A 24,307-nucleotide genomic window follows, 5' to 3' on the forward strand; every position below is an offset into this window, starting at 1 on the left:
TTTACTTCACATTCAGTTATAATTCATTGCATGCCTTCTGACTTTTCTGTGTAGTAGTTTTCCATTTTTATTTTCCAGTATCTTTTTTTTTTTACTTCTATAATCATAGCTCTCTGCTCCATGAAGTGATTTCTCTCTGCCCTTTTTCCAGTTTTAATAACAAGTATGAGTAACAACCTCCTGAGTGGGCTGCTCTTCACTGAATCTGGAGGCCACACTCTCACTACTGGGCTGTAAAATAGATTCAATCCATTTCCCTTTCTATTTATTTGCCAACCTTTCCTCATTTGGGTCACTTCAAGTCAAATGACTCATTTCTTACCAAGATTCAGATCTGAGGCTACATTCAGTGCAGAATAGATAATTCCTTGAAAACACCAAGAGTAAAATCCGCCCCCGATCTTGGCTCACTTTTCCCTTAATTTAAGTGTCCTCAACTATAGCCTTCATGTGATGAGAGTAAAAAACACCTACTTATAAAGGAATGAGGAATGTCTGTTGGGCTGATTGGTATTTTCATTTCCATTGAGCCCCCCCTTTTTTTTTTCATGAAACCACTAGTTCTGCTGGTTTTTAAAAATCAAGTAGGTATGTGAGAAAGAGTGGATTTAGTCTGTTTTGCTAGCACCTGCTCCTCAGCATAATTGCTACATGCCCTGACAACTGTTTCAGTGATAAACAAATACACTATCATTAACTGAGACTTGCCCACCCTGCTCAGCTCAGTAGGGTTCCCATCATCGTATTAGCTGCCCCCAAATGATACTTTTTAAAGCAAGAACACTCAAGGCAAACGTTGGATTGGGGGTTTGCTTTTCTCATCTTTGCCCTAACAGATTTAGCTTTATGAGTGCTGAGGGACACAAAACGTAGAACGCTGCTGTGCTGCTTTAGATCTTGGGGTTTGGTTCAGTCTGGGTCTAAAGGACAGCTTTGCCTTCCTTTCATTAATAAATCCCATGGCACTCCCCGCCTCCTGCTGTGAAAGCTCTTCCTTTTTGGCCAGGGGTTCTTGATTGGGAGGAAAGTGTTTCCAGTGTCTGCGTTTTGACTGCCAGGCCACTGGGCTGAATGTCTGTCCCAGGACAGCCACACCCCGGCCTGCAGGATAGTAAGGTCCACACGTCACTTGTCACCCAGAAAGCTGGACACGACGTGTAAGAGAAGGTGTGAAATCCCTGCACCTGAGAGGTGGGGGATGCTGGCGGCTTACAGTTTCCATGAGGGAGATTCACTGAGGGAATGACAGAGCCCACTTTCCCCACTGCAAGGATCTGTGACTTCAGTCAGGGATTTGTTAAACTGCACGACATGCAGAGTATTAGTGCTGGTTTGTTTAGAGAAATGTGAAAGCAATACTGAAGAAAAACACAATTCCCAGACCTATACGAGGTAATGGCCATGAAGATGGCATTTAAATTATCTGAAAACATACAATTAAGCAAAGATTTATGCAATGCAAACCACATAGGTGCTGAAGGCACTCAGGCCCAGCTGGACTTGGGATGAGGCCAATTGATTCATTGAGGGGAGAATTTGTAAGGTTTTTTTGGTTGGTTTTTACTGAAGTAACATTGGCTAATAACATTATATAAATTGAAGGTATACAACATTATTTGATATCTGTATATTCTATTGTGGATCACCACCAAAAGTCTAGTGTCCATCCATTACCATATATTTGACCCACTTTACCCATTTCATTTTCTCTCAACTACTTCCTCTTGGGTAACCTCCATTCTGTTGTCTGTATCTATGAGTTTTTTCTTGTGTTGTTTTGTTCATATTTTTTAAATCATTTTTTTATTTTTCAATTACAATTGATATTATATTGTATTATATTGTATTAGGAATATACCCCTAGTGATTAGATCTTATATAACTTACTAAGTGATCATCCCAATAAATCTCATACCTATCTGAAACCATAGTTATAGAATATTATTGACTATATTCCCTATATTGTACTTTATATCTCCATGAGTATTCTGTTACTACCAATTTATACTTAATCCCTTCACCATTTTCACTCAACACCCCTCCCATCTGGCAATCATCAAAATGTATCTATGAGCCTTTCTGTTCTGCTTGTTCATTTATTCATTTTTTTAGATTCAATTGTTGATAAATATATATATATATATATATATATATATATATATATATTGCCATTTTATTGTTCTTTTTATCTTCTTGTTCTTCTTAAAGCAGACCTTTAAAATTTCATGTAATACTGGTTTAGTGGTGATGAATTTCTTTATCTTTTACTTGTCTGGGAAGCTCTTTATTTCTCCTTAAATTTTAAATGATAGCCTAGCTGGGTAAAATAGTCTTGGTTGTAGGTCCTTGCTTTTCATCACTTGGAATATTTTTTTTTGCCAATCCCTTCTGGCCTGTAAAGTTTTTGTTGAAAAATCAGCTGTCAGGCCGAAACCGGTTTTGCTCAGTGGATAGAGCGTCGGCCTGCGGACTGAAAGGTCCCGGGTTCGATTCCGGTCAAGGGCATGTACCTGGGTTGCGGGCATATCCCCAGTGGGAGATGTGCAGGAGGCAGCTGATCGATGTTTCTCTCTCATCGATGTTTCTAACTCTCTATCTTTCTCCCTTCCTCTCTGTAAAAAATCAATAAAATATATTTAAAAAAAAAAAAAAAAGAAAAATCAGCTGTCAGCCTTATGTGATCTCCCTTATAGGAACTAACTGCTTTTCTCTTGCTGCTTTTAAGATTCTCTCTTTGTCTTTAACCTTTGGCATTTTAATTGTGATGTGTCTTGGTATGGATTTCTTTGGATTCATCTTGTTTGGAACTCTGCAATTCCTGGGCTTGTAAGTCTATTTCCTTCACCAGGTTACAGAAGTTTTCCACTTATTTTTTTTAAGACGTTTTCCACTTATTTTGTTTTCAATTTCTTGTGTTCGTTCTTCTCCTTCCAGCACTCCCATGATGTGAATGTTGGTACACTTTAAGTTGTCTCAGAGGCTCCTTATACTATTCTTATTTTTTTTTGGGGGGGGGGGGCGTGGACTCTTTTTTCTTCTTTCTGCTTTGATTGTTTTTGCTTCCTTATATTCCAAATCATGGTTTTGGTTCTCAGCTTCATCTACTCTACTCCTAGTTCCCTATAAATTTTTTTTCATTTCAGTTAGTGTATCCTTCATTTCTGACTGGTTCTATTTTATGGGTTCTATGGCCTTTTTTATGTGATTGAAGGTCTCTCTACATTTATCTACTCTTCCCTAAGTTAATTAAGCATTCTTGTAACCAGTGTTTTGAACTCTGCATCTAGTAGATTGCTTGTCTCCATTTTGTTTAGTTATTTTTATGGAGTTTTGTTCTGTTCTTTAATTTGGGACATTTCTTTGTCTCCTCATTTTGGCAGCTTCCCTGTGTTTGTTTCTATGTATTATGCAGAGCTGCTAGGTCTCCCAGGCTTGGTAGAGTGGCCTAATATAGTGTGTGCCCTATAGGGTCCAGTGGCAAAGTCTCCTCATTCACCTGTTCTGAGCACTCCAGGTGCTCCCCCTTCCCCCCAAGTGGGCTATGCACACCCTCCTGTTGTAGTTGAGCTTTGATTGCTATTGGCATGTCAGTGGGAAAGACTTACCCCCAAGCCAATCTACTGCAAGGATTAGCTGAGACCACTGACCACCATGGAGTGTCAGCTGTGCAGGGGCCCACACCATACAGCAGGACTTACTTCAGTGGGCTTTGGTGCCTGCTGAGTCTGCCCCTTGGGTGTGTTGCTTATAGAGGTATTTGGTGATGCTTTGATGTGGTTTGAAGCTGTCCACCAGGTGTGTTGGCTCTGTGGCCTCCCAGGAGGTGTGGGTCAAGGTCAGCCACTACCTGTGTTCTGCCTGGATCACCTGGCATGAGCTACAAAATGATCTGTAGATGGCTGCTACTTTTGCTCTGCTTGGAAGTACCCAGGAGAGGCCAAGCTGTGAACCAAGGCCGGCTTCCCCTAGTGCCACATGAGAGGCCACTTAGCAAGAGGTACAAGGTATACCAAGGCCAGGTGCTGCTTATTTAAGAGATTTTAGGAAAGTCTGAAGCCTGAACCAAGACAGGTAATTCATATGGAAAAGCCATTGGAAACAACTTGGGTGGGCCCATGTGTTGGTGGGGCAGGCTCTTAGGGAATCACTAGGGCAAGGCAAACAGTGTTAGCCAGGTTGATGGAGAATCATATATGTCACCCACCTGCCTGCTCTGTGTAGTGATAGCTCTTTAAAGGGACAATGGCCTCTGTCAGTACTTCGATCTGGAAGAAAGCTGCTCACCTCCACCCCACCCCCAGCTCTCACCTTGATGCTAGACACTTCAGTTCCTCCCTGTATGTCCCCTATGCCTTTCGAGCTGCTCCCCCAGTTCTGGAGCTTAGAGGGAGTGCACCTGAGTAAGTCTGTGCACAGGCCCTTTAAGAGGAATGCCTAGGACTCCAGCAGTCTTCCATCTCACTCAGCCACAATCCCCACTGATTTTATAGTCAGAAGTCATAGGACTTATCTTCCTGGCTCTAGAACCCTGGGCGGAGGGGCCTGGTGTGGGGTTGGAACCTCTCAATCCTCAGGGAGGACCTCTGCAGCTGACATAGCCCTCCCATTTTTTATCTGCCACACATCTTCCCCATTCCTACCTGTCTCGGCGTGGTTGCTTCTTTATATCCTTAGTTGTAGGATTTTTGTTCAACTAGATTTCAGGCAGTTCTGAGTGATGGTTCTATATTTTAATTGTGTTGTTTTTTTTTTATGTGGTTGTGGGAGGATGTGAGTACTGTATTTACCTACTCCACCATCATCTTGACTGGATTAATATTTTACATTTTTGTTTCATATTTTACGTCTGAGTGAAATCATGAAGTTTTTGTCCTTTTCTGTCTGACTTATTTCACTTAGCATAACACCCTCAAGAGCCATCTATGTTGTTACAGATGTTAATATTTTATCTTTTTTTATGGCTGAAGAGTATGCCATTATGTATGTGAGTGGTGAGGATATGTGTGTTTGTGTGGCATTTTCTTTATCCATTCATCCTGTGAATGATACATAAAAAATATAAGAGATAACAAGTGATGGCAAGGATGTGGATAAAAAGGAACCCTTGTGCACTGTTGTTGGGAATGTAAAGTGATAAAACCACTGTGGAAAACAGTATGGAGCTTCCTCAAAAAATTAAGACTAGAACTCCCATATGATCTAGCAATTCCTTTTAAACCACTTTCAGACCACCTTATTTAAAATGCCATCAATCTCTCCCATATGCCCTTTTTCCTATTCCTTGCTTTATTTTTCTCCATAGCATTTATCACCTTCTAACATATTAAAATATCTTCCCTCTGGAGTATATGTTCCATTAGGGCAGAGATTTTTATCTGTTTTGTTCACTATTGCATCCAGTGCCTGGTACATAGTAGGTTCTCCATACTTAATTTTTACATAAATGAATAAATGGGATGTAGCAAGAAAGAAGCATAGTCCCCTAGCTGGTTTGGCTCAGTAGATAGAGCGTCGGCCTGTGGACTGTAGGGCCCCAGGTTTGATTCCAGCCACAAGGGTACACGCCCGGGTTGTGGGCTCAATCCCCAGTGGGGGAGTGCAGGAGGCAGCTGATCAATGATTCTCTCTCATCATTGATGTTTCTATCTCTCACCCTCTCTCCCTTCCTCTCTGAACTCAATAAAAATATATTAAAATTTAAAAAAGAAAGAAGCATAGTGAAGTGGGCAATGTTTGGGGTCTAAATAATTCTGGTGGGAAATCCAGCAAAATGGGGGCTGGCCCCTGTGTGAGTGGGTGGATGATAGGGTTCATTGGGCTACAGTTTCCTCACTGGGAAGATGGATGTTGGCAGAGATGACAGTTGATACTCCTCCTGGTCCCGAGGTTCCAAGAACCTGCATGGTCAGAGGATGCTAGCTGTTGAGCATCTCAGAATCTACTTTGAGCCACCAAGAGCTGTTACTATGGCAGTAAAGAATGACTGTGGATTTCTGAACCATGGGTCAAGCTGATATTTGTAAAAAGAATTGGTTTGCCAATGTACTCCAACAAGGTTATTTTTAAAAGGGGGTAAAGAGGGTAGAAATAAATATTTATTACCATTTCATCAGTTCTTCTTTCATGTCCTTCCTTTCCACTCACTTATCTCACCCAACTTCTGCAGACTTGAAGCACCAGCAAGTGTTTGGGTCCCCTGATGAAGGAACCATTAGAGACTGGCTTCTGAGGCTCCTATTCCCGTTCACTAGAACTTAAGAAGAAAACTCAGTAGGGACAACCAGCTGGTTTTGGTTTCCAGCTTACAGTGAGCAAGGCCCCTGTATGTCCCATAGTTGCCTTGACATTGTAAAGCTACCTTCTTCCCGCAGCCTATCCCATTCCAAAAATCCCATCCCCAAGGGAGGATGATTTCTCTGAGGGGCTCAAAGACCTTACCAACCAAATCTCCAAGCCAGTCCTGACCTCTCACAGAGATAATGAGTATTTATTAGGATGGAATTAACTTGCTGCTCAAATATGTCATCGTAGAATAGTAAGAGAGAAATTACAGCCTGTAGTAATAGTTAACTTACTAGGAACTGAGCTCTATTGTTTTTTTCTGTCAACATTTGAAATAATGTTTCTTCCCCCCTTCATTTTGACAGAACACTCCTACAGGTTTAACCTGTCAGCTGTCTATGGTTTATCTTGTTAGGCATCCTTAATCTTGCTTTATTCTGCTTTCCGTTTCTGGAAGTCAATAAGCTTGGAGAAGCAACGTGTGATAAATCTGGGTTCAACTCCCAACCCAGCCACTCACTGGCTTGTGCACTCAATCTCTTTGACCATCACTTTCCTAAAATCTATAAAATGAGGGCTAGTTCCTACTTTGCAGGATTATTAAAGGAATTGTAAGTAACCAGGAGAGGGTGCCTTGCACATACCAGGTCCTTAGTTAATGGCAGTCTTCCTCAGCAATTCCCCTTTGCATTTGCAGAAATAGGAAACTCTCACCCACCAGCCACATGTCCATTGGCCGTCCTCCAAATACCTGTGAAGTACAAGTGTCCCTCTCAATTAGACAGCAGACTCTGATGGCCCACATGGGAGCTGAAGGCTCAGGAGCCCTTTCAATGAAAAGGTTCAGTGCCTAATCATAGAAGGACATTGTTTGGCAGTGCCAGATAAGGAAGTGGTCAGCGTTGCTGATAGAATCACCAGGCTTGTTGAGAGCTCTCTGCGCCCATGGAATAACACGAGTAGGAAGAGGGCCAAGAGGAAGGGGCCGGCGGGGAGAGACAAATGTAAGAGATGTGATGGTTCAGCTCCCCAGTGAGCAAGATTTCTTTCCTCAGAATCGAAAGCATTTGTGTACAGTTCATATAATGAAGGGTTCATTAGTACAAAAACCACAGGGAGAAAATAATGGCGTTCTTCTGAGACGGTATGTGTACTGGCAGACCCTCTTAGTTCTGAGTGGCATCATTACATCTGGCTTTGCCTACAGTTCCTTTTTAGTCGGGAGGGTACGAATTATAAACGTTAAACAAGTAATACACACTTCTTAAACATTAAAACCAAACCAAAAAGCCATAAACTATATCCTTAGTACATGTGCGCCTTATTACTATAAGCTCAGAATGAATGCTGAAGATTTCAAACTCATAAAACTCTCTTCTAAACATTTTTTTCTGATTTGAGCACATCTCTCTGAATACAGAGATGCTGTGAGGCTTTATTTTGCACAGAAAGCTATTTCATTAACAATTCTTGTCCTGCTTTTGCTTTTATGATTCTCCACAGTGTTTGGGAAACTTGGCATAATAAGGCATCCAGGGCTGGGAGTTGTATTTGGGGATCTAAATTACTCATTAATAAAAAAAACAACAACAGTTTTTAACTAAATTCATATCTCATCATTTAGTAAATGGCCTTTATAATAAGGAAAAACTTAATAAAGTGTTTTATGTGTTTAACTTTGTTCTAGTGCTATTGTGTAACATCCAAATAACTAATCACGATGTTAACTCTTAACGTTTTGTTGCTTTTGAGGGCATTCTAATTATAGAAATGTATTTGAATCATCAGCTTTACTGTTTTAGCCAAATCATTCTCATGGGTTTATGGGAATATATGCCACCAGGCAGTAGATTAATAACTATGAAAAAACCACATGAAAAGGTCACTGCAAATCTCAGATCAAAACCTGTGTTTTTCTGGATTTTGTAGACTACCAGCTTACTGAAGTTTATCTTTGGTAACATGATCTTTATGGCAACATCACTGAGCTCTAGACACTTGTGATAATTCAAGCAGCCCAGAAGTGCCCCACACTTGCCCGTAATGCCAGCCTTAGCATAACAAGCATGTGTCCGTTTGAACAGATAAGCCTTCCTTTGGTGATGTACACGGCAGAAAAATACGATAATGAAGGAAACTCTTTTGTTCTCCTAAAAGGTTGGAAAAACAGACTGGATTGGAGCCTGGACTACAGCACTTGGGAGGGCTCTTTATGGAGAACCACAGCAGAAAGGAATGCTCCTTGCTGGGGAATTCTTCTGGCCATCTGCACTGTCATTCCTGCAGTGTTTCAATTATTCTCTCCAACCAGCTAACAGTCCCTGATCTGTGTCCCCCCGCCCCCCCCCCCCCCCCCACGCTACCACCACCAGTCTTCTTACTCTAAACCTGGGCTGGAAACAGGGCCACACAGGGGACTTTGAGTTTGGGCACTGGGGACCGTATTGTCAGCTATTCTGGACTTCCGTAGAACACGCAAGGAGTTAACCAGAGTGATTTTGGCTTCACTTCGCCCCGAACTTTTTTTGTATAATAAAGACTTGGACACGGGAAAATACATTCAGAATGTGAGCCAAGAATTAAGTTCAATGGGAGGTAGTTCAGGAGGGATAACCAGTGGAAAGGCATGGAACCTTCAGGCACATTCTGCCTGTGGCCTGCTGAATTACAAATGTGCTGTTTGGGCCAGGTTTTTTTTATAACCTAGATCTCTTGGTGGTAAGGGGCAAAACTGCTTCACTTCCTGCACTAGAGTCTTATCCGCAGCACTCTGCAGATCCTTTCCCTTGCCCTTCCTACCCCACCCCCTCCAACGGCAATAGAGTCCCCAGTCTCTGGAAAGTAATGCTAAGAAAACAAACACTACAAAGGCTGCTAACAGGGGGATATCTCTCGCATGTTTTTTTGTGACCATCTAGGTTCAAGGAGGAGGAGTCCCCCAGCTACGTGAGCCAGCAGGGTCTCTTTGTAGTAGACATTCCTACATCGTCCCAGCGGAGGGCAGAAAGGGAAAGATAAAACAGAATTCTTATTAAAAATAAGTCTGGGAGGGGGGAGAAAAAACAAGACAGAAAAAGTGTGTCAAGTGGAAAGGGAGGTCAGATGGTGCCATCTGATATTGATTAAATGCTGATAGAGTTAGCAATGAGAAGTGCACATTGTGAGGAAGTGACTGTTCTTCAGAATGTGAACCAGTGACAGCAGTCTGGGAGTGGATGTGCACACGGCCAGGAGAGAGGAAGACACCCCTGCATTGGGAGTAGCTTCTGATTCTGCTGTACCTCACCAGCCTCACTTTCCCCATCAGTAACACAATGTCGCTTAACCAGATGCCCTCGAAGCAACCTTCTAGTCCCAGACCTTATTCTCTACCATAATCTCTGCTCTGATTAAATCTCCTGAGGTTCTTCTGATAGAACATAAGAAATAGCCCTGGAGAGGTGTAAAGAACCCACCATGGTCCTAAAATCCCAAAGGAATGAAACACCCCCGTCAACCATAAAATTACCTCCCAGCCTTTCCACACTCCCATGGCATCCCTGTGTCTGATATCCTTCTGGGTTTTATAGTTGCTACTGAAGCAAGTTTATTGTTTCTGAACATGAAATGTGGTATGTTCAGTTCATGGGTCTACCTGTACTTCTCCCTCTCCCAATTCCAAAAATATATTCACTCTAACTGGATGTGAGGAGTCGGTTTCATTTTAAACTGCCAGGTTATGAAGAGCCTAAGAGCTAATGGGTGTGTGTGTATTCATCCTTTAGTGCAGGATAAGCTGTTGAAAGTTTTTGTTGTTGTTTCCTTTTCAGCATTGTCATGGAGATAGCGGTATTTCAGTACAGGTGAGGCTGATTCCAATGGGAGTGAAAGGGGAAGCTTCTGCTGAGATGGAAGAATCTCACCCTAGGATGGTGGCAGTGGAAATGGAGAGGAAAGACTGACCAGAGAGAGGCACCATAGTGTAGTGGAGAGGTCATGGCTTTTGGAGTCAGACCCAGGTTTGAATCCTGGTTGTAATGTCTATGGGATGTTATTTCGGCCCTCACTACCATTCCTCCTTGAAGGGTTATTATATGGATTAAAGACACTGTGTGTCAAGTACCTGATACAATGTAAGCAGTGAGTGAACATCAGTTAGCTGTAGATGAGATGATCATGATAAAAATATCCCACAAAAAGATTAGCAGGGCCCAGTGACTGATTGAATTAGAGATTAAGTAAAAGAGAAGACTTCAGGGTATCTTTGAGTTTAAGCACCTGGAGGGATAAGAGATTAGTAGTTTTTAGAATGGATGGAAATAAGAAAGTTAGGTGAAAGTTTGAGATATGGTTTTGCAGGACTAGTACCAAGGTTGGTTTTGGACATGAGAGGTGGTGCTGAGACCTCCAGGTGGCAATTAAAAGAGGATGGAAAGGAAAATATGTAAAAGAAATGGGAAAATTGCGATGCAAAGAAGCTGTTTTACTCTAGATCTGTTGAACAAAGAGTCTGATTTTACAGCTTTACCTACAAGGAATTGGTTAACCAAAGGTTGATCCAAGCATGGTCATCTTCTAAACTAGACCTTTGCTCCTCGAAGTGTGTTTCTCTAACCAGGCATCACCTGATCTTATGTAGAATCTTACCTCCTACCTCAGACCTGATGAATCAGGCCTGCATTGGAACAGCGGGATTCATAAGCATCTTACGGTTTGATTGAGAAGCACTGTTCTACAGTATGGTCCTCAGGCCAGCAGTATCAGCATCCCCTGGGAACATGTTAGAAGTCCAGATTCTCAGGTGCCTTCGCAGACTCCTGCATTAGAAATGCTGTGTTTTAACGAACTGCTCACATGAGTCTGATGCACCCGAGTTTGAGAGTCACTGCTCTGAGTCCTGGGACAGATTGAGCCCCCTCCTGTTGGGTCTCTGTCCCAGAACAGCGGTGGGATTGGTTAAACCCTGAAAGTTAAATTTGAATCATTGTTCTATGCTGTTTCTCTCATCATTTTGCATTAAACACAGCTGAAGAACTCTTTTCACTGAAGCAGGGCACTATGGGTAAAATTACAAACCCAAGGAGAGAAACTTCGGTTGTGGCTTAATTCTCACGACCTATCTATCAAAAGTTATTGAGCACAGTTATGGAAGACGAGCCCTTTATGTGCGGTTGCTCCTGGGGGACGCTGTTAGTAGACACATAGGAAAACAGGTCGGGGAAAGAAGGAATCTGCTGGTGCTCCTTACAATGTGATTTTCACATTAAAATGTCCACAGTCTTTGTCTTCTGTGTTTCTAATCAATCTGATGGAAAGTTCCCTGTTATGGGTTTCTGGAGTCACTTGCAGAAGTGATGATGGTTTCTCATTTAGATTAGAATATTTTTCAAAAAGTTGAACTGTGAGCAGTCAAAATTTACCTCTTCTCATCAAAAAGATCTTTTTCTAGTAATTTCATAATTCATCCTATCTAATAAAAGAGAAACATGGTAATTAGCATACGACTGCTACCCTTCCCATTGGCTAATCAGGGCAATATGCAAATTAACTGGCAGCCAAGATGGCGGCCAGCAGCCTGGCAACTTAAGCGAACATGAGGCTTGCTTGCTTCAGTGACAGAGGACTCCAACGTTCCCTGCCTGCCATTGCTGGCCTCTGAGCTGCAACTCTAAGCAACTATGTTACAAATATAGAAGCTAAACAAAACCCCAGAAACCTGCTTTAGTCCGCCGGGCTTCAGCCAGCAGGATCGCAACATTGTTTCAAATACAGAAGGTAAACAAAGGCCAGAAACCTGCTTTCAGCAGTGGAGGCCTAAGAGCTGGAGCCAAGCCTCAAAGCTAAAGCTGGCCCAGAATTAAAAAAGAAAAAAGAAAAAAAGGAGCGGTTGGGAGCTTCGGTCACCCACCAGCCTGAAAACAGCCCTCAGCCCCTCACCCAGACTGGCCAAGCACCCCAGTGGGGACCCCCACCCTGAAGGGTGTATGACCAGCTGCAAACAGCCATCATCCCCTCACCCAGGCTGGCCAGGCACCCCAGTGGGGACCCCCACCTTGATCCAGGACACCCTTCAGGGCAAACCAGCCAGCCCCAACCGTGCACCAGGCCTCTATCCTATATAGTAAAAGGGTAATATGCCTCCCAGCACAGGGATCAGCAGAGCCGTGAGGCCTCCCGGCACCGGGATCAGTGTGACAGGGGGCAGTGCCCAAACCCCCTGATGGCCCTGCGGCTCTGTGTGTGACAGGGGGCAGGCCACAACCTCCCTATCTGCCCTGCTCTGTTCATGACAGGGGAAGGCGCCCCAACCCCCTGATCAGCCCTGCTCTGTGCCTGATAGGGGGAGCTCCCCACCCCCTGATCGCCCTGTGACTCTGTGTGTGACAGGGTGCGGCGCCCCAACCCCCTGATCAGCCCTGCTGTGTGTGTGACAGGGGGCAGTGCCCCAACCCCCTGATCGGCCCTGCTCTGTGTGTGACAGGGTAGAGCCATACCTCCCCATCGGCCCTGCCCTGAGTGTGAGAGTGGCAGCGCCCCAACCCCCTGATCAGCCATGCTCTGTGGGTGATAGAGGGCCGCGCCCCAACCCCCACCCCACGGGCCCTGCTCTGTGCATGACAGGGGGAGCTCCCCAACACCCTGATGGGCCCTGCTCTGTGCGTGACAGGGGGCAGCTCCCAACCCCCCAATCGGCCCTACCCTGAGCGTGACTGAGGGTGGCATCGCAACCTCCCAATCCGCCCTGCTCTGTGCATGACAGGGGGCGGCGCCCCAACTCCCCAATCGGCCCTGCTCTGAGCCCAACCAGGGGCTGCACCTAGGGATTGGGCCTGCCCTCTGCCACCCGGAAGCAGGCCTAAGCCAGCAGGTCGTTATCTCCCGAGGGGTCCCAGACAGCGAGAGGGCACAGGCCTGGCTGAGGGACCCCCCTTCCCCCCCGAGTGCACAAATTTTTGTGCACCAGGCCTCTAGTATTTAAATAACTGTAATAACTTACATAAGGGTCTGTGTCTGTTTACTGTATATGTGTAATATATAAAAATGGTTCTATATTGAGCATTTTAATCTTAAAATTACCTATTTTTCTGTTATAGGTTATAGTACCATTAGAGCTAGTGGCATGATAGTACACCAGTTCAAGGGCAGGGGAGGAATCATAATTTGTAGTGCTTGCCAATTTCCATGGTGTAAATACTCCCTCCAAGACTGATTTCAAGCTACCAAGAGTTTAACAATCAGCTCCTCAAATTCCTAAAAATTTAGCAAGAGCAAACCAGTAACAACTAGTTCTAGCGTACCACTGAAACAAACATCTTCAAAAGACAAGTCACTTTTTTTTTTTTTTGGTTGGTTGAGTTTGAATTGCTATAGGTATTTGGGTATTTTAAATCTTTTGTCATGTAGAGATTTTTATTGAAATTATAATCATAATTATCAGAGTGGAATTTGGTTCAAAACTATTCTATGAGACAGAGTTATGTGTTATTTTTCAAGTCATATTAAATACAGTTATAACAGCATGGTAATATTTAAAGTGCTTGTAGTGCTAAAGAGGTATATTTAATTTTAAAATACCACTCATCCTGTAGTAAGGCATATGTAAAAAAAAATTATTTTTAATCATAATATTTAAACCAGAATGTACAAAGATACTTTTCTAAATGATGTTTTTGGTCATTATTATTAAAATTTGACTTCTCTTACAGGTATTCAGGAAGGAACACAATGTACCAAATGTAAAAACAACTGGGCACTGAAGTTTTCTATCATATTATTATACATTTTGTGTGCCTTGCTAACAATCACAGTGGCCATTCTGGGATACAAAGGTAAGTATTCTTTCCTTTTTCTTCCAAATAGTAAAGTTTTCCTTCATTAACATGATAAAAACCCATGTTTACCAGTATGAAGTATTTCATGAGTACAACTCAGATGCAAAACTAAGCAACATCCTAAGTTCCTCGTGTGTGTCTTCAGCTTCTTGTAGCTGTGGGATCTGGAAGGAGAGAGTAGTAATTCCTTTTGACTCATTTTAGCAATAACAATGATGTCCCTCTCTGAATTATAAAGATTTTTCCTCTTTGTTGTTTTTTCCTACCTATTTCCAGCTACTCCCTCTTCCTCTATCAGTTTCATCTTATCTCTGAATCCTGTGGGAACTGTGGAGTCAGCACACAGGAAAACTATATTGAAGAGGAGAAGCCAAACACAGGATCTCTAGAGATATGACTTATTTCACCCAGGGACTGGCCAACTAATTCCCCTTTTCTCTCCTCAGCACATTTACTGTGGTCACTGTTGTTTAGATAGCGCCATAAAAATATTGCCCTGTAGAAATTAAACACCGAGACAGCACCACCCCTCAATTATACTTTATGGGATGTTAGGCAGTCTTTCAATGTGCCTGATTTAAGGTCACTGGAGGCTTTTTGCCTGAATCTTCCAGACCTGCAGACGAAGTGGGTTTCCCCTTTCCAAACCCCATACCCAGTCCAGACACCACAGGTAGAAGGTGTCATGATACAGAACCACGAAGTACATAAACGCTTTTATAGAAAACAGCCATGGAAGCCTTCCTGTCAAAGACACGTGAGACAGATATGGGGTCTGCTGATCTGCAAAACCTTCACTCATCTACCATCTCAGCCTTTCCTCAGGGGTGGCAGGTTAACAGTGGAGAATCCCACACATTCCCTCTCATTTCCTTGGCCTGTAGACTTGGCCTAGGAAGAGAAAGATTCAATGTAAACTCTCTCCAATTTGTACTCCTCCCACCTCTCTCCCAGTGTTTAGTGGTTTCCTGAGAAAACAGTGTGTTGGAAGGAGAATGGGTTTTGGTCCTAGATCAATTATTGATTTTGCCATTTGTGATACAATTATGAGTGTTTATGAATGCTAACTGTCGTGCCAAGCATAATGCTAAGTCCTCTGCATAGCTGTGTAACCTGGGTATGAATCGTAACCTCTTAGAGTTTCTGATTTCTTATATGTAAACCGGCAATTATAATGCCACCTTTTAAAGTGATTGGGATGAGCAAAGGTGATGTAATTAAACCACCTGCCCTATAGTCAGTCCCAATAGATAAGTGGCTGTATTTCTCTGTTCCTTCTTTCTTTATGACTGCATTTATACAGCTGTAGCCATTAATATGGTACAATATGTTAAAAATACTTAGTGTAGTCAGAAGTCCCCACCTCTAGGGACATATTCATGGAAAAGTTGGGTGCTTCCTGTAGTATGTTGACTGATGAATTTGAGCAATGGCAATTTGGAAAATCACCAGGTCATTGTATCCATTTGTGATGAGTTACTCTAACCTAGGATTAACCAAGTGATTAAGTGCAAGGGCTGGATGAGGTGAAGGAGGGGACCAAGAGGGGGGACAGGAGGGTTTTTATGTCCTAAGTAATTCAGACTGTCCTCCTTACTAGGTTATTTATTCCTCACTTCTCCATGACTTTTGCCAGCAAACCCAGATAAAGGAGAAATTTGGAATCAAACAGCCATTTAATGAATATCTTTAGGGCTCAGTACTGTGTGATATGAAAGTAAACATTTTCTGCTTGAAAGGGAGATGAGAAAGGTTTGAAGAGCTTGTCACCATATGATGTTTTGTAATTTTTACTTCTGCAAGGAAATACGGTCTAGGGTCTTTATGCCTTCAGAATTACATAGGAAGACCCAAAGGAGAGGCTTTCTTCTTCTTTTTCTCTTTTCTTTTTAGAGCACACGTATTTTCTGCATTATAACATTGGAAATCCCTTGTCAGCTCTGGTTTGCTTTGTGTGTTGGTCCATTTGCCTGGAAAACCTTTTCTCTGTTCTCCCCCTAAATGGCTCCTTCCTCCCCTTCATGTCTCACACCTGAGGGTGTGAGTTAGGTGCCCTCCTGTTTGTTCCTATAGCATCTTTTACTTACTTTAGCCCCTGCCACACTGTATCATTATGGCCAGTGGGCTTGTCTGTCTTGCCACCCAAACTGTAAGTTCCATGAAGAAAAGAGACTATCTTTTATTTGCTATATCTCCCACCAGCACCTAGCCTCATGGTACTTCATAGGAACCCGATAAAGTTTACCGAATGAATTAATGAGAGGATGGACGGTGAATGAATTGTGGAGTAGAGCTGACTTCTGTTAAAGCAATCAGTCAATGCCCAAGGACCTCTAAGCCAGTCTGCTTTTAGGGAACTGCGGCAATTTGAAGCCCTACCTAGAAACCTGAAACCCTGGAGATTGGCTTGGCCTGCTCTGGAGGCTGGTCTGACGAGGATGAAGGGGGAAGAGACGGAGGGAGCGAGAGAAGTGGAGGCAAAGTGACCACCGTCTGGCTGGTCTTTTACCTCCTTCAAGGCCCTTATCCCTCAGGCCTCGACTGACAAAAATAAGATAAAACAACGTGCGATTCTGGTTTCTAAGCACAGCCTTGATGAACTAAAATGTTGATATTTTCCAGATGTGTTTTCTCTTGTACAGTGAATCCTCTTTCTTGCTGATAAGATGCTGGCGACTCCACACTGTAAAAGGCAGAAAGATAAGACTCGGTTTTCCTTTCACAGATCTCCCTTTGAAGTCTAGAGAAACTCATTTTTTTTTTTTTTAAAGAAAGAAAGAAAAAATATTCAGTGAAAGAAGATATTTCTCTGAAGGAGGATTTGAAAAGAAAGAAAATAGGAACTCCTTATTTGTCAGAGTTAGCAAAGGCAGCTCCGTGGTTTCCTCAAAATGTTCTTTACTTCTTCTGTATGTCACTTACACAGCTGCCAGTTAGGACGTCACTTAAGTTCCTTCTAGAGAATCTGCTGAGCCAGTCAGAGGACTGCTGAGTCACCCCGACAGGTCTGCACAGTGACTGTGACCATGAGGCTCGTCAGCTGCTTTCCAGAAAGCAAGTTCTTGGACGGTTACAGCATGGTCCTCTGCCCTGGGCTTTCTATCACCCATCAATGGAGCTTCTGTGGCAGAAGCCAGCTCTTAAGTTCATAGGTCATGTTTCTTCCAGAACATTCCCCGAATCCTATTCATTTGTCCTGCCCAGAAGGCATCCATCTGAAGGTAACAAAGAGATAAAGAAAGAGGACAGAAATCTGAGTCTCTCTCAGTAAGGCTCTCCTTTAATTCCACATTCCTATTGTAGAATGTCTACCTTGCTAAGCGCTGCCCAAGTAGCAGTGACAAAGTAGACTTTCAAAATGTGCATCAAATATGCACACTGTAGCTGTTGTTAGAGTCTAGGATAATACCCTACAACCAGATTTTCTTTATTTTTGTAATGAAACTGAAATAGTGTTCAAAATAGGAATGTCTTAGTTGCATTCCAGGAAGTGTAGTTGGTATTACTGGGAAGTCACAGGTGCCAATGTGGGGGGTGGGAGGGGTTCCCCTCAGTACCACAGTCAGTTTGGTGTGGACTCTCGTGAGCACCAGGCGGGAGCTGTGCTCTGCTCTTGTTCCCTGTCCTCAGACTGGGCCATGAGCTTGTATTCTCACTGCCTACACTATGTCACACACATAGCGATGCCTAGTAAACACCCGAGGATGATGACTATAAAGAGAAGACAGACAAGACATAATCTTTCCCTTCCAGGGATTTTTCTTGGAGAAAACCATATTTAGGGAAAAGACATACTAAATCAGAGGCAATGTGGATTTACAGAGAAGGCAGGGATTGTGGAGTTAGATCTCCTAGCCACTTAGTCACTTACTCGCTGTGTGACTCTGGGCAAGTCACTGAATATATCTGAGCCTCAGTTTCTTCATCTGTAAAATAGAAGTTGTGGATTAACTGCAGAGATGGTGCAGTGCACCTTGCACAGGATAGGCACTCAGTAAATGGAGGCTGTTATTATTGCCATTCAGATAAAAAAAAAATCAATTGGTGTGGTATGGAATCAAATAACCAGGGAAGGCTTAGCACAATGGGGTGACAAGATTTGGAGTGGACCTTAAAAGACGGGTGAAATCAAGACAAGGGAAAAGGAGGTTAGTGGCCAAAGGATGATACTATAATCCTTTTGTAGAAAAGGTATTATTGTCAAACTATCCCAGAGAATTAGGCTTTGGGTTCTTGAAGAAGGACAACTCTCCAGCTATAACACTAAAGGCCTGATGATCTGAAGAAAAATTCTGTCAAGAAACCATCTCTCCCATCAAGGGGAGCCCATGAAAAATCAGACTGTGGTAACCCTTCTATGCTTCATGTTTGTTTTCCTCCTATGAGAACAGTCTGCAAGCTGAGGTCTACAGCTCTAGACTTGGAGTTTCTAGGGTGAGAAAGGATGACTCTGCCATTCTTAGACTTTGTGCTACTAAGTTGGGAGTAAAAACCAACGAAAATGCTGTGTGCTGTCAGCAAGTGTTGGTTCTGGATCTCCATCAGCATAGTATTTTTATGCAGAAGCAAGCTGCCAGCTTTGCAACTCCAGAGTTTGTAGGAGCTTTATACCCAGATCCTGTTTTTAAACATAGGCACGTGCTCCAGTGCATGGAACCAGTTCATTAGCACTTGTGCGCAGGGCAAGTCACTTCCTTGCTGCACCGAAGAGAAAATTAACAGGTTTTGTTTTTAATGAATATATATTTTTATGCTACGGAAATCTGCATTATCTGTCTGTGACAGTTCTGTGTTTCTTAAAACTAAAATGGAAGTCAAATTGGAGAGACTAGAAAATGACTGCCTGTCAGCATATTTAGAGGTTTCTTTGGCTTCCAGGAAAAAGGGGCAGGACTTAAGATCCTGTGTGTGGTTTGAGGACAGACGGAGGCATATGTTTTGATTTGAGGATCAGAACTGAACCTAAACTTATAAACATTCCCTATTTTATTTTTTAACAGTTTAGCTTTGCTAAAATGCAGAGGAAACATTTTGTTGTTCAGAGTTTCCAGGGATTAGGAGTATGGATGCCCATCAGGCAACCCTAAGGTGCAGATTATCATAACTATAGTCATTTCAAAAAACAATAATTATTCAACTAGATGTCATACTCATTGCCAGTGCTGAGGCTTTCCGGGTTTGGGTGGTTTGTACATTTGTTTGCATGACCTCCAGCTCAGCGGGTTTTTCACAGGCCTCAGCAGTCAGCAGGCAGAAACTCATTTATTTAAATAAATGGCATAAGTAAATATGAGTTGAACACCTATAAGTACCGCACATTGAGCTAAGAGCTGGAGATAAAACTGAATACAAATGTTCTTGCCTTAAAGGATCTTGCAGTAAACAAGCCAGGACAACACAGTCAAGTAAGTTCTGTAATAAACAAGGGACTGCTGGCCAAGAAAATTCAGCAAAGCTCTCCCACAGGCAGTGAGCTGAGTCTTGAAGAGCAAGTAGGTCTTAGCTTGGTGAAGAGGCCAGGGAAGAACATTCTAGGTGGAAAGAAGGACACGTGGAAAGGCTAGGGTGAGAAAGAGCATTTTGGTGCAGTGTACACATGTCATTATGGCCAGACTGTAGAAGCTTAAGGGACAGCTCAACAGGCTTCTCCAGGGAAGGTGCCAGGAGCCAGGGAGCCACTTCACGTTAGGTCATTCAGACACATGGGACTGTACTTCTACTTCCTGATAGACACTAGGAGAATCCTCTCACACAATCATGTGTGGGTGGAACACTTGATGAATAAAATGAACTAGACCCATTGGCTCACAATTAATATACAAAGGATAGTCATGCTTAAAAAAATAAAGTTTTTTTTAAAAAAATACATTTTTATTGATTTTAGAGAGGAAGGGAGAGGGATAGAAAGATAGAAACATCAATGATGAGAATCATTGATCGGCTGCCTCCTACATGCCCCCTACTGGGGATCGAGCCCGCAACCCAGGCATGTGCCCTTGGTCGGAATCGAACCTGGGACCCTTCAGTCCGCAGGCCGACGCTCTATCCACTGAGCAAACCGGCTAAGGCTAAAGTTGTTATTTTATTGATTTTTTTTTTTTTTTTTTTTTTTTTTTACAGAGAGGAAGGAAGAGGGATAGACAGTTAGAAACATCGACCAGCTGCCTCCTGCACACCCCCTACTGAGGATGTGCCCGCAACCAAGGTACATGCCCTTGACCGAAATCGAACCTGGGACCTTTCAGTCCGCAGGCCAACGCTCTATCCACTGAGCAAAACCGGTTAGGGCTAAAGTTGTTATTTTAAAAAGCTGTTGAGGGCAAGAAGGATGGACTTCATCTTAACTTGCTAGACGTTGGATCTCACAAGTGTCCCTTACAGAGAAATCCTATCTTATTAGACGTTACAGAAAAATAAACTTGTATTCATAACCATAGAGAGTTACTGCCTCCTGAGAAAGAATAATAACAGGAGCTTTTATTTAGCACTGCATCACTAACTCCCTATCATGTGTCATGAAGAGAATGCTTTTTAAAAGGTCTTCTTTGTGCCCTAGCTGGTTTGACTCAGTGGATAGAGCGTCAGCCTGCAGACTAAAGGGTCCCAGGTTCAAATCCAGTCAAGGGCACATGCCCAGGTTGTGGGCTTGATCCCCAGTAGGGGGCATGCAGGAGGCAACTAATCAATGATTCTCTCTCATCATTGATGTTTCTATCTCTTTCTCCCTCTCACTTCCTCTCTAAAAATAAAGAAAGAATGTATTTAAAAAAAATAAATAAAAGGTCTTCTTTGTAAACTTGGGCATCTAAATGGGAATTGATAAAGTACAGATTCACTTGTCACTAAAGGGAAGCCAGATTTTCAGGTCTCAGTGGTGGAACTCAAGACAGAAAGTGGCAAAAACTCTGGATTTTGCATCTCGTCTATAAAGACTTTGTATATAAATGAGCTAGGTGTTCTTTGCCATGAAATCTCCTACTACTTGAGTCCTACCTGCCAGAGGTGGTTGGGAGTATGATGAGTAATGATCCCAGTGTTATGGAAATTAAAGGTGCTCCTCGACTTATGAAGATCAAGTTACATCCGGATAAGCCCATCAAAAGTTGGAAATGCATTTAATACGCCTTACCTACTTTACACCTGCTCAGACCACTTACATCAGCTTACACTTGGGCAAAATCCTCTAGCACAATGAATACACTGTGCAGTATTGGTTGTTTACCCTGGATATTTCATGGCTGGCTGGGAGCTATAGCAGTATCATGAGATATCTTATCACATATTGCTGGCCCAGGAAAGACCAAAATTCTAAGTACAGTTTCTAATGAGTGCATATCACTTTTGCACCTTCATAGAGTCAGAGACCATCTATATAGGAAACAATCCAGGTAGAGGACTTGTATAATACATAAAAATTTACAAATCAGTTTCAAACAACTTCTAAAACTACTACAGCAATACCGAAGCACGAGAAGAATTAAAATCATACAATTCTCAGGCATACCAGTAAATTGCCACTGGGTTTTAAGATAAGTAACTGACTTATTTTTCTGAAAGAATGGCTTTTTCCACATACAGTATTTGATTTCATTTATACTCTTTGTTTCAGTCTGTTTTCTTTATTCTGTAATGAAATGCTCTTGTTGAAACTGAAAAATAAAATTTAAGCAGATATGTGTACTAATGAATTGATTTCCAAATCTTAGTTGTAGAGAAAATGGACAATGTTACAGGGGGCATGGAGACATCTCGCCAAACCTATGATGACAAGCTCACAGCAGTGGAAAGCGACCTGAAAAAATTAGGTAATCTGTTTGAGAGTGAACCACAAAGTCAAATCCCCTGACTCTACTTTGTATAAATGACTACAGCTTTTTAGAATGATGCTACTATAAACTCACATTCGCCCGAAAGGACATGAAATTTTTGTGTTGTGTGTTGAATCTTTCCTCATGATTTAATTCAGACTTTTAATTTTAAAAATAAGGACCAATTTTGGAGTTGAATCCCCCAAAGAACAATATTATGTGCCCAAAATATCTGAAGGTCAATCCTGATCAAAAAGAACCACAAATACAAAGCTCATTTATAAAATGCTCAGTAAATTCCTATTTGAATCATAGAAGAATCTCTGCATTGAAGAATTACAGGGATTAATTTTAAAAATAAATGATTCTAACCTATTGTATCCTTTGATTTTTGTTTTCATTTTTTAAAAAGAGATTTTGGTGACTTTAACAAACATTAGGTTATTCCCTTCTGACACCCTGTCTGATGGTCTAGAGCAGTGGTTCTCAACCTGTGGGTCATGGCCCCTTTAGGGGGTCGACCGACCCTTTCACAGGGGTCGCCTAAGACCATCGGCAAGCACATATATAATTACATATTGTTTTTGTGATTAATCACTATGCTTTAATTATGTTCAATTTGTAACAATGAAATTGGGGGTCACCACAACATGAGGAACTGTATTAAAGGGTCGCGGCATTAGGAAGGTTGAGAACCACTGGTTCAGAGTCAGGTAAATACTCATTTCCTTTTTGAAAAAAGAAGTTAGTCTTGGTCTCAGCACCTTTTCCAGTTCCCCAGGACCCAATTTTAATATATTTGTGGTTACACTTGCGACCCATATAATTTTATTTACCAATGTCATCCCAATACGTTTAATTTTAAAAATAGATATGTGAATTTTACTAATGCAGAGCAGTCTGCATATACCACAGATTTCATATCTAAACCACAAGGCATACTAGTTAAGTCTCTTTAGAATCTTTGACCTCACCTGAACACTTCTCCGTATCACCAATCTAAGTAACAAACATATCTTATTCCAGGGGACCAAACTGGGAAGAAAGCTATAAGCACCAATTCAGAACTCTCCACCTTCAGATCAGACATTCTGGATCTTCAACAACAGCTTCGTGACATTACAGAAAAGACCAGCAAGAACAAAGATAGGCTGGAGAAGTTACAGGCAAGTGGGGATGCCCTGGTGGACAGGCAGAGTCAACTGAAGGAAACTTTGGAGAATAACTCTTTCTTCATCACCACTGTAAACAAAACCCTGCAGGCGTATAATGGCTATGTTACGAATCTGCAACAAGATACCAGCGTGCTGCAGGGCAATCTGCAGAGTCAAATGTATTCTCATAATGTGGTCATTATGAACCTCAACAACCTAAACTTGACTCAAGTGCAGCAGAGGAGCCTCATCACTAACCTGCAGCAGTCTGTGGATGACACGAGCCAGGCTATCCAACGAATCAAAAACGACTTCCAAAATCTGCAGCAGGTTTTTCTTCAAGCCAAGAAGGACACCGATTGGTTGAAGGAGAAAGTCCAGAGCTTGCAGATGCTGGCTGCCAATAACTCTGCCTTGGCCAAAGCCAACAATGACACCCTGGAGGATATGAACAGCCAGCTCAGCTCATTCACAGGTCAGATGGACAACATCACCACGGCCTCACAAGCCAACGAGCAGAACCTGAAAGACCTGCAGGACATACACAAGGACGCAGAGAACAGAACAGCCATCAAGTTCAGCCAGCTGGAGGAACGCTTCCAGCTCTTTGAAACAGATATTGTAAACATTATTAGCAACATCAGTTACACAGCCCACCACCTGCGGACGCTGACCAGCAATCTGAATGAAGTCAGGACCACTTGCACAGATACCCTGACCAAACACACGGATGACCTGACCTCCTTGAATAACACACTGGCCAATATCCGTTTGGATTCTGTTTCTCTCAGGATGCAACAAGATATGATGAGATCGAGATTAGACACTGAAGTAGCGAACTTATCAGTGATTATGGAAGAAATGAAGCTCGTGGACTCCAAACATGGTCAGCTCATCAAGAATTTTACAATACTACAAGGTGAGTGAAAATTCTGAATTTATTTTTGTACCAGTTATCTATTGCTGTATAACAAATTACTCGAAAAATTGGCAATGTAAAACAAGGAACATTTATTTTCTCATAGTTTCTGAGGATCAGGAATTCAAGAGCAGCTTGACCAAGTGGTTCTGGGTCGGTATCTGTCATGAGGTTGTAGCCAAGGTATTGGCCAGGGCTGCAGTTGTCTGAAGCCATAACTGGGCCTGGAGAACCTGCTTCCAAGATGGCTCACATGACACTTGGTAGGAGGCCTTAGTTCCTCACTATGGAAAATGCTTGAGTGTCCCCACATGGTAGCTGGTTGCCTCCAGA

At 42.5% G+C, this 24,307-nt stretch overlaps 1 protein-coding gene across 2 annotated transcripts in view; it reads left to right on the forward strand.

The window, feature by feature from the left end:
• Positions 1-24,307, forward strand: part of COLEC12 (collectin subfamily member 12) — a 179,540-nt gene that overhangs the window by 130,106 nt on the left and 25,127 nt on the right. The window contains exons 3-6 of one of the 2 annotated variants that reach the window (XM_036321270.1): positions 13,968-14,090; positions 19,463-19,498; positions 21,800-21,898; positions 22,928-23,974. In XM_036321270.1, the coding sequence (XP_036177163.1) occupies positions 13,968-14,090; positions 19,463-19,498; positions 21,800-21,898; positions 22,928-23,974 (1,305 nt within the window). The remainder of the gene's footprint in view (positions 1-13,967; positions 14,091-19,462; positions 19,499-21,799; positions 21,899-22,927; positions 23,975-24,307) is intronic. The other variant, XM_036321271.1, reaches the window with a different exon arrangement.

Source organism: Myotis myotis, unplaced genomic scaffold (genome assembly GCF_014108235.1).
Source record: "Myotis myotis isolate mMyoMyo1 unplaced genomic scaffold, mMyoMyo1.p scaffold_m19_p_9, whole genome shotgun sequence".
NCBI lineage: Eukaryota > Metazoa > Chordata > Mammalia > Chiroptera > Vespertilionidae > Myotis > Myotis myotis.